The sequence below is a fragment of the Parasteatoda tepidariorum genome, chromosome 1 (assembly GCF_982258835.1).
Source record: "Parasteatoda tepidariorum strain Cologne lab strain chromosome 1, Ptep-v5.0, whole genome shotgun sequence".
Classification (NCBI taxonomy): domain Eukaryota; kingdom Metazoa; phylum Arthropoda; class Arachnida; order Araneae; family Theridiidae; genus Parasteatoda; species Parasteatoda tepidariorum.
Window position 1 is genome coordinate 121,018,826 of NC_141755.1, and position 11,523 is coordinate 121,030,348.

General features: G+C 31.2%; 1 protein-coding gene and 1 long non-coding RNA gene across 2 annotated transcripts; both read left to right on the forward strand.

Annotated features, from left to right (window-relative positions):
- Positions 1–290: 290 nt before the first annotated feature.
- Positions 291–809, forward strand: LOC147816828 (uncharacterized). Its single transcript, XM_087157400.1, has one exon. The coding sequence runs from the start codon at positions 291–293 to the stop codon at positions 807–809; it is 519 nt and encodes a 172-aa protein (XP_087013526.1).
- A 1,709-nt stretch (positions 810–2,518) lies between these two features.
- LOC147816829 (uncharacterized) lies at positions 2,519–8,269 on the forward strand. Its single transcript, XR_015429154.1, has 2 exons — positions 2,519–4,702; positions 7,180–8,269. It is a non-coding gene; the product is annotated as an uncharacterized LOC147816829 (long non-coding RNA).
- Positions 8,270–11,523: the final 3,254 nt, after the last annotated feature.

Consider the following 11,523-nt stretch of genomic DNA (forward strand, 5'->3'; position numbering starts at 1 on the left):
GAATTAATTAGCCGATTACTTTAGTAGAAGTCAGAAAATGAGTTAATTTTACCTTTTGTCGATGCTAATGTTGATGACCAAATTTTAAATTCTATTGAAAACACTGACCCTCAAAATGAAATTTCTGTAACTACATTCTTTAATGAACAACAAAAGGATCCAAATATTTCAGAAATTGTTGATATGATTAACTCACCTTCAGTAATTAATGCTAAGAAAGCTAAAAAATTTATTATTGATTCAGATACTAAGTTATTAATGCGTGTTTGCAATGATGAATATTTATCTCAATGTATTGTGGTACCTCAAAGTTTAGAAGCCAAGGTACTAAAGATTGCTCACATTACTCATCATGGTCTGAAAAAAGATCTATGAGACAAATATTTCAGGAAAACATGGATACAGACACTAAATATTTTGTTCTTTCTTGTGATGTATGTCTACGTACCAAAAATTATGGTATACCCCAGCCTCCTTTTAAATCTTTACCTATTCCTAAGGTACTCAATGAGTTTATATCATTTGATATTGTTGGCTCCATCAAAAACTGTGGATATGTATTCACTATTTTAGATCACTTCTCTCAAATTGTAAAATTATTCCCGTTGAACAGCTTAACGGCTGAGGCTGTTTCTCAACATTTAATTGATTATATTGCTAATAATGGTAGACCTGCTATGGTGTTATCACATTTGGGAACGCAGTTCAATTTTGAAGTTTTTCATTGTGTAAATAAAGCTCTTGGTATTCATTTGGCCCTTACTACTCCCAAAAATCCTAAATGTAATGGAGCAGACGGAAAGAATTAATCTGTCTATTAAAGCATCTTTTAATTACCTTAAATGAAGCAGGTGTGTCATTTAAAAATTTAATACTAATTCATCAAAATTTGTATTGGGTATTGTACATCCAACTACCAATGTTAATTATACCACTTATTAAGCAAATATTAACAAATTTATTTTTCTAATAAGTATGAATGTGTCGTAAGTAAAACAATTACTTAGTTAAATTATTTTAAATAAAGTTAGAAATATCATTCGCGTTTGAAGCAACAAGTAATATCAAACTTGTCTATTTTACTATATTTTGAAATTCACATGAATATGAAATTTTATTCGATTCATTGCTTAAGATAAGTTTAGAATATTTAATTTAGTTTTCTTACATAACAATCTGATAGTCTAGACTTGAATGTTATTTCTATTCTCCATCAACAGAGCGATCTAATAATTAACCTTGTTTAAAATCTTGCAAAGTTGATATTTTATTTCTGCAATTTTGAGCCTAGTATAGTCCATTTTTATTTAAATCAACTCTACAACATGTTTAAACTCACTTTACTAATTTCAGTTTCTGACTTCTAAATGACCACTAATATACACTTTTCAATGCTATACTTGGGTATCTAGTCTTCTCTTTGAAGGGTGACATATTAAGTGAAATTCGGCGGCATTTATTGTTTAATGACTCAGCAGCCCTTCGAGAGTCGAGGCATTTAGAATCTTTTCTCTTCTTATCCAGCATGTCCCCCCAGATGTTCACTTTTGCTGTTTCAAAACCTCCATTCATGCAGTCAAATTGAATCTGCCTCTGGTTCTAGTTTGTTTAAAATGTGAGTCCGGTTAGTAGGAAAGATAGGTCAGTAGATTTGTCAATCAAATTTGTTGTCGTTTACTTCAATGCAGTCTCTTTCTCAAATTTTTGCTTCTCTGTACAGCTCATTGTTTTCCTGTCTCCAGTTAGTTTATTCGTAGCACACAAAATGCTTCTCATTTTTTCTCTCGGAGATATTTTCATGCGATTGTGACATAGTTCGGGTTTGTGAGACAAATGTGAGCACAGGCCTCTTTTATTGCTTCTTTGTACTGACTTTGATTGCATAAAACTTCTAAATTCATTAAGACAACAATAAGAAACAACGCGTCGTTTTATTTCTATTTTTGTTTCACGGGAAAAATTCTTAGTCACGCTGGCTCTAAACAGTTGGCAGATTTTGCCTATATCTTTGTGTTAAATAATAGAAGGGCTCATTAATAACTAAATTAGCAGAAAGCTCTCATTTAATTTCGTAATCATAGAGGATGTTGAGCACTATGAACGTCTACAAAGAGTTTTTGGTCTTTCGTTAGATATTCACGAAAAGAAAAATATATGTCAGGCAAATGTCATTGTGTTACAAAAACGTATTATGAAACGAAAAATTCCAATAGACGGCACTGAACGTGTGTGAAATCCGAATTGGTAGTGGTACACGGCCGTTCTACTACCTCTTCGAACTTCACTCGTCCAACCGTTTGGGAATTTTTCGTTTTTCGGACTACGGTGCAGTAAGGGCAGGGGTGTCATAAGAACTGGGTGGACCTGGATTGTGATGGTAAATCGCATTTCCGTGACCTGAAGTCTCTGAAGTACCCTTGCGCTTACAGCGAAATCTAACTGTTAAATTAGCTACTAAGTTTTTCTCGCTCTCGTTAAATTAACTTTTAAAAGGCTGAGGTGGTCAAGAGTAAGGTCCTGGACTGTAACAAAAGGTTGCAGGTCCGTGCCCTGAAAAGCCACCCAGCACTTTACTAGCATTGTAGAGTACTGACGTTCATAGTGCTCTGAATTATCTAATTTCATCTACGATATTTTCCAGATATAGAAAAACATTACTTCTAAGTAAGATTCGTTAAGGAATAAAATGGGACAATTATGAAAATTTTAACGGGCGCCGTTTAAAGTTTGAGTTAAACTTTAATTTGGTTTTTATGATTAGCTTTAAAAGGCTTGAACTCTGTCATCTACAAATAACAATTTTGATACCAAAATTTCAATTTGAAAATCTGGTTTAATATCAGAATGAAATACTTGCGAAGAATATTTGAAAATTTTATTAACCTGCTTTCACATAGGGTTCAGAAAACCGAGCAATGTTAAAATTGCTTGACAATATAATAGCTATTTGTCGGAATAGTTTTCAGAAGTCTAAGTGTAATGTATATAAATGGTACAAGGAAACACCTAAAATGAGCTGTACATTCTGCATAAAATTTTCTGGAGACATTTGCCGATAGTCCTTAACATTCAAAATTTTGATGCCGATATTGACTCTAATAAGAAGCAGGCTGAAATTAAGATTGGTACATTGTACCGAGGATTTACAAGAATCTAATGCCCTGGCCAGAAGAGTAGAATCTAAATGAACGGTTCTTAAATAGTAGTCTACAAAGAACTGTAGAGCCAAATTTTATTAACTATTCAAGGTGAAACTAAAGCTCTTAATTTTCGCTGAAAAGTTAAATTATTTGTTTTAATGAAAAGTTTTAGTTTGCCTAGAATCGACATAAATAGTTCTCACTACTTTAACGGAGTTTTTAAAAATACATTTTGGTCAAATAAAAGGGATAAAATTCTTGTTGGCATATAACAAATTTATAAAATTTTACTTTTTGATGTTAACCCATAACCATTAACCTATAGCCATTTAGTCATCAAAATCGTTCAGTTCTGTGAGAAAAAGAAAATAAGTAAACAGGCATAAGCTAATTTTGGTTTAAACACTACTTAAACTAGGAAAGCACTCTATATTTTTAAATTAATAAGATATTTCTAACTTTCATTTTTAATATGTTAAGTCATTTGCTTGTAATGATATTACTCATAGAAATGAAAAATTTCCAGCTTTTAACTGTATGTATTTCTTAATAGTCTGTATGATCTTTTAATTACAGTAGATTTTATGAAATTATATCCGTATCTTTTAAAATGACCCTAAACAAATTGAAAAACCAGTTGTCATTAAATATTTGTTCTTCTTTCCTATTCGTTTCATCAATCAAAATTTAATTGAATAACTCTTCTGTATTTGACAAACATTCAAATGGGAGTGACAATGTAGAAATTTAAAATAAACAATTCCAGCATAGATATTTTATTGTAAAGCGGGAAAAATACTAAGTATCTTGAATACTGTAAACATCGAAAGTACCTAAATCAGGTATAAAGTTCAAACACTTAACGTTCAATACATTTTTAAAATGAAATATTCAATTAAGTATCTTTAAGTATCTTTAATTAAATGTTTTGTTTTAGTAAAGCATTAGGCAATGCGGAGAGAAGTTATAGACAATGTAAACATTCATCTATGAAATGATATCTCACAATAGAATTGAGTTAACACTTCTTACATACTAGTGTTTTGGAATTATATTTTTGTTGTGTTAGATATACACCACAAGGCTATTACGACTCTACTCTCTAGAATGTTGCTTGAAAGTTCAAATAAATCTTGCCACTAATATATATATATTTATTTTGAAGATTTTAGTATGTGAAAAATAAAATGTTTGAACATTTGCAACTGTACGATCTCTAATCTATGATGAGTAACTCTAAATTAAATTTTCATTGATGTTTGGAAGTACAAATGTATTACAGCAGGTATACTCTTCATATTGTTCAAAAACTTACTAATGTTTGTTCTTAAATATTTGTTTCTTTCTCTCCCTTATTGGATTAGAGTGTTTAATTTATCCTGTTTTGTGCCAAGGTACTGTTTTTGTCTTTTGTATTTTTCAGGATTGTCTGTATTCTTGATTGGTGGCTGATGTGCAAGTGTTGAGGTGCTGTGACCACACAGGATGAAGGGTTTCGAGAAAGAATCGAATGATTTGAAGTGGAAACGAGTGAATGGATGGAAAAATGTTACCAGCACAAAGTACGTGTCAATTACTTTTTTGCTAAGCTAGTGGGTGAGACGAGGAAGCTATTTTTAAAACTCGAATGAAAGTCGCACTGAATGTGAAGTCTCCAGATTATGTGTTGTCGATGAAGTTTCGTAAATTTTCTGGAAATGAGACACTTGCTATTAACACTGGAATACGAAACTTGCCTCCCAATGAGATGACTCAATTTTAAATCCCATCCATGGCTGGTCGATACGAGGCTTGCACTGACCACAGTGCTGACATAAAATATCTTCAGTGGTTGACTGATCGCGACCCATACCGTCTAGCTCACCGTGGGTGGTTTTCCTGGTTTCCCTCTCGTGTAACGCAAATGCGGGTTAGTTTAAACAAAGTCCTCCAGGAAGGCTAGTTTTAAACTATTCACGTTATTTCTCATATGTAACTATAAAGTTCTCAAATTCTTAGAGAATTATTTTATAAGTTTAGAGATATTAGTGAAACTCAGAAATGACTTTGTTCTTTTACGCTAGTCCAACCTCTTTACGGTCTTATCAATTATGTACATTGTTGTCATACTGACTGGAACTAATTCTTGTTAAAGGAATGCAATATAATGGAGAATTTTGAAAAGAATAACGCTATTAAACGCAATATTAAATTTTACGAAATTTGTCAACGCCAGGGCCTCTATGCTTTAAGAGTCAATATTTTTAAATGCAAGAATGACAATTGTTTATAACTGTAACGGTGAAAGCTTCGGTAGCTGTGAGAAGAATTAAGATCAACGTTTTTTAAGTAGTGTTTGCACAATACGAAATTGTACCGTTTAGGAATAATTTTAAAAAACAAGCAAACAAATGCGTGAATTTTTTCCCTAGAAAATTAGTTAACCCCCGTCTATCATTTGTAGAAGTTATTAAATTTCTGACTATTTGATACGGATAAATTTGCATTAATATAAGAAATGTTTGCATTCTTTCTTACATCAGGTTTTCAAAAACTAATTCTATAGGGATTCTGCAGAGTTTAATTATTTTGAAAAGGGGCCAACTTCACTTTGGATCCAGAGTTTTGAAAACCTCTTTTCAAAATGATTTAATTTCTGAAGTTGTACATAATCTTTAAAAAAAAACTTTAAATGCACCATTCAATTTTAAAATAAACGTCATTTAAAACTTTAATGAACTTTCAAATTTCGTTAAATTTCAAGTATTTAATAAATATTTTAGTTTTTCATATCTAGGCTTAATTTGCTTAAAATGATAAAAATTCTACTGCTCATTGTTATAACGAGTTTTGCGTTACGTTAGTTTTATTTAATTTGTTTATTTTAAAGGTGTCTGTAAAAGTTACTTATAGGGGATAAAACTTTCAACGTTCATTCGGAATAATAAAATTAAAACATCTGCATCTAATTTCTTGAAGCTTTTTACTTAAATCTGTTTTAAAATATTTATTTCATAGAAATCCTAATTTGTGGGGAAAATATGAAATTCTAAATTTAAGGCGAATTATATTCTACGATACGTTCGTACAAACGGTTGGAAATAAAACTGAATTTTGGATTAGAATTCCAAATCGCGCATGAATATTAATATTATTAAAAGTAGAAATAAGACAAATTCTTAATAATTACAAATGAAAATAGAATTGTGTGTTGGCAGAACAGTACTTCATCAGGGGACAGACTGCTTGCAAACACACAGGAGCCTTTCTGTTAGTGGATTTAACCAAAACTAACAGTTTTGTTAACCAAAACTAACCAAACTAAAATTTAACCAAAACTAACAGTAACAGTTTGAGTTAAATCCACTAACAGCAGAAAGGCTCCTGTGTGTTTGCAGGCAGTGTGTCCCCCTGATGTACTGTTTTGCAAACACACATTTATATTTTATTTTTAATTAAGATTTTTTTGGTCTTATTTCAATTTTATACAATACAAATTTGGTTTCAGCTGCCTTGTGCGCTTTTCCAATTTGAATTAATGAAGTAAGGTTTCGGTGTGTTTATTTACCTCTTAGTTATCAATATTGACTTAGTAAACTATATTGATTTTGTGATTGGATTTTATTAAAAGTACTCATCTCATAGTTAAAATTTTTTAATTTGCCTTCTTTTAAATTCATTATTGATATACCAGCTGATCTCTTTTCTTTCTCGCTGAATTTATTTCAAATTATATATTTAGATATTTGAACTTGCCGATAAACAATTAAGTCTTTGCACCAATATTTGGAAGCCTTTAATATATGAAAAGCAAATGTTTGAACTTTTGTAACTGTACGAACTCGAATCTATGATATGTAACTCTAAATTATATTTGTATTAACCTACTGGGCTATGATAGTATAAACGTATTACAGAAGGTATATCCTTCATATTGTTCAATGACATAATTTATTTAAAATATTGGTCTGTAAATATTTTTTTCTACTTCATTGGATTAGGTTGCTTAATTTATACTCTTTTGTGCCAAGGTACTGTTTTTGTCTTTTGTATTTTTCAGGATTGTCTGTATTCCTGATTTGTGGCTGATGTGCAAGTTTTGAGATGCTATGACCACACAGGATGAAGGGTTTCGAGAAAGAATCTAATGATTTGAAGTGGGAACGAGTGAATGGATGGAAAAATGTTACCAGCACAAAAGAACGTGTCAATTACTTTTTTGCTAAACTAGTGGGTGAGACGATTAACTTTATTTTCCTCTGCTCTTCGAAGCATTTCAAAGTCGCACTGAATGTTAAGTCTCCAGATTATGTGTTGTCGACGAAGTTCTGTAAACTTTCTGTGACTACGCAATAGGGCACTTGCCTCCCAATCAGATGACTCGATTTCAAATCCCATCGATGGCTGGTTGATACGAGGCTTGCACAAACCAAAGTGCTAGCTTAAAATATCCTCAGTGGTAGACGGATCGCGAGTTAGAATTTCATACCGTCTAGCTAACCGTGGGTGGTTTTCCTGGTTTTCCTCTCATGTAACGCAAATGCGGGTTAGTTTAAACAAAGTCCTCCAGGAAGGCTAAAAGCTTTATGTGTTTAGATCACGTCATTTCTCATATGTATTTAAAGTAAATCTCTAAGGACTAGAGAAATTTATACAATAGTAATAAACAAAGAAATTTCTATTGTTTAACGCTTGTTCAACTTCTTTACGATCTTGTCAATTTTGTACATTGTTGTCATGTTGACTATAGCTAATTCTTGTTAACTAATTCTTGTTATGCAATTTAAAGGTGTAATATGCAATTTAATGGAATTATTTTTTTAAAAAAAAGAGTAAAAGTCTTGGTCTTTTAGAAGTTTGAATATTATTCTTTTAAAATGTGCAAGTGTATAAACTAGAACAGCCAAAGCTGGTATATTGATCATGAGTATGTTGAAATACTGCTGTAAATGTGTTTGCTATTTCAAGTTTTTCCATGAAATTTGAAGTGGTTGAAAATTTATTGATATTTCATTTAGTCTGATATTGTTTTAAATTGCTAGGTACACTTTTGTAAAAGGTGCAATTTTGTAAAATTTTTATGCTGCTTGCAATTTGAACTTCATTTGTTTTGTAATTTAAGATCTAAATAAATGTGTTATGCTTGTAAATTTTGTTTCTGTTCTTTTTGGTAGACTAGCATTTTACTAAGATGTTGCGTTAAGATTTTCCAATAAGGGAACATAATTGAACTCCGATAAATTATTCTTTAAGATTAGAATGAGGTCAACGGGGTCTTCAATGTTGACGAGGAACTCCATAGCTAGCGATCATATTTGGCTAGAAGTCTATTTCTGAAATATCTGTTTCAATTTTGTAATATGCGAAAAATTAAGTGCCTTGTCTCAATGATAGGGTTTTCAATGTCGTAATGGTTCAAAAGAGTGAATTAGCTATCAATAAGCATGATTATTTGTCACTTATGTAACATAATTGAGGCCTCAAGTTTAAGTCATTATGATCGTCACCTACTTAGTGAAAATCTTATTAGAACAACTTATTCAGGGTGATATCTTCGATCTACTTTTTCCTGTGTAAAATGGCTCATATTGTCATCCAGAAGTGTGTGAACCGAGGATCCCCTAGCTTTTTACCTAGCCTTAATTGCTTTTGCCTGATTCCGAATCTATTCGTTCTAAAGTTATCTGTTGTAGTCTAAAAACTGAATAACGAGGTATGTATTTTTTAAATTTAGTTTTGCTCATGTCTCTTGCACGCAGTTCTGAATTGTAACCTAAAAATTCGTTCCATCCTTGTTCTTAAAGTGTCTAGGTTTCATTTAAAAAGCATCGGGGTATAATTTTTCGACATCCCATAAACTTAAGATTTTAAATTTTGTTTAAAAGAGTTTACTTTCGAAGGAGTTAACCGGCACTTAAGTTATGCTCATGAAATTAAAGAAATTTCAGATTTTAATTTTCTTAAAATCTAAAAATTGCATGAAAACTAATGCCGTCGGGCATAAATAATAAAATTTCAAAAAAATCATGTTAAGAATTTAAAAGCTGAATTTTTTTCCAAGACTATACTTGCTTAAAGAAACTTGACTAACCTTGATTTTTTTTTTTTTTCTTAATATTTTAAAAAATTTCGTCCTATCATCTTTGCAGTTTTTGAGTTTTGTGTAGTCTTCAGTAAGGTTTTAAAAGTGACTAGATTGTTTTCTGACTTATCTAAACACGATTGTTAAGGATTCTTAATTTTTATATTCTATATAATAAAGACTTGAAATTTCAGGAATGTTTTGAGGCGAAATTCTGCTAAATTTGTTAGGCATTTTAAATTTTTAATTACTTTCCCACCAGCACAATGGCTGGAAGCACATGTTTGTTAGATTAAATCATGGGGTATTTAGTTACTATGTAAGCCGTAACCAAATTTAAGCTTTTAATGAAGGAGCTCTATGAACCTTCACAAAGAAATATTTGCCTTCTGTTCTCATCGGATATTTTTGAAAACAAAATTTCCTGAGTTTTGTTGAATACAGTCGGACTTCTATTTAACGGACTTCCGTTATTGCGAATCTCTCTATTTTGCGATTTTTTTTTTTATTCGAGGAACAAAGAACATTTTGGAAATTTCTTCGTAAAATAACTTCCAAATAGCGAATTGAATTTTCTATTTCCTTGATGCACTTTCAATTCCTAAAATATTTCAAACTTGTTAAAGCATTTTATGGGAGATATGACCTCGAATTGATTTTTCGAAGCCACTTTCAGATAAAGCGTTGAAATCCCTTTCAAAATTTTTGTTTGCATTTCAAACTAAAAAACAAAATTGACGGATTTTAGGAACACATGTGGTAATGTATGCTTAAAATTACTTTTATAATAAATGCACCTTTTAATTTTATGCTTAGCTTCTTTTAGTTAAAAATGTATGTAGCACTGAATAATGTTTTGCTCCATACAGATTTATTTTTATGGTTAAGTAGTAAATTCCAGTTTATCCATTGCTATTCTAATTATGTGTTTATGAATTGAAAACCTGTTTTGTGTTGAACAAAAGGTAATTTTCTATATAAGGAACTTATTATTGGGATTTAGAGACTTCGTTAAATAGAGGTCCGACTTTATTTGGTGTAATAAAACTGGCTTAATTGACATGAAAAATTCCAATAGAAAAGCTCAAAGGAAAACTAGAACTGCTTATAAAAATATTACCCCATTCTGAAGGATTTAATTCTTAGCAGCTTTATCAATATGTAGTTATAAATCATCTAATAATTCAAATATCATTCGGTTTTAAGAAACATTAATGTCCCTTAATTAAAGTTCTAAAGCTAGGTGGAACCGTGTGAAGCTAAGCACAGAGGGCGCTAGGGGTTAAAATTCGTACTAAGACATCCGGGTAAGTACTTCAAATTGAATTTTTCGCTTCATCTTGAACATGGTCGCCGTCAAATATTTTACGTGTTGTGTTTACAATATAACGCGTTCTTTCAATTTAAATTTCAGAGGGAAAAAAACATGCTAGACTCCACAAGCGAGCTGTGCCCAGGGCCTGATTATCGCCTAGGCCCATTAGGCACGGGCCTAGGGCCCACATTTTCTGGGGGGCCCTCAAAAATTAGTAAAAAGTTCGCAATATTTTCTCAAATACTGAAAGAAACAGTTTTTCTCAAAAAAAAAGCTCTTTCTTATTTCAAATTTTCTTTATATTGTGATTGTGGTAAACCAAACTCGTGTAAACGTTGCACTAATCAAATTCGAAAGTACAGCTGAATTTGAATTGGTGCAATTTTTACGTCAACGGCTTAAATGAATGCACTGAATATGAATTTTTATTTTTTTTAAAGTGTTGTATTTAAATAAATTATTATTTAAATGTGTTATTAATTTTCTATGAGTAGCTATAAATTTGGCACTTTGGGATATGTTTTGCGTGTATATCTATACATAATAATAAACGCGGCTGTGTGTGTGTGTGTCTGTAATCACAATATATCTCCCCAGAAGCCTCGCCCAGGCACAAAACTCGGCACATAATTGTGTTTTGACATAATGAAGTATTTTTTTTCTTTTTCAAAAATTTGGATTAGTTTTTTAGTTATCAGTAATTTTGCAAGAAAATCTATACTTTTTCGTCTTCAAAGAGCCATATTCAAAAAACTATTGAAAAATGCATATACTTTTCTCCACTCTTATAAATGTATGCTAATGCGAACCTTACAAATGAAATATTAATTTTCGACAACTTAAACCAATAATGTATGAATGAATTAATAATTTAATTGTAAGGTTCGCATTAGTTTACATTTATCAAAGTGGAGAAAAGTGGCGAACTTTTGTATTAAAAATGTGGCAACATATTCGATACGTAAATATAACGCTTCGCTTTGATATATTTGTTGTTGTTCATAATT

Bases quoted from the DNA above. Each gene is read 5' to 3' on its own strand.
- LOC147816828 (XM_087157400.1), top strand. From the start codon at position 291: ATGTATTGTGGTACCTCAAAGTTTAGAAGCCAAGGTACTAAAGATTGC.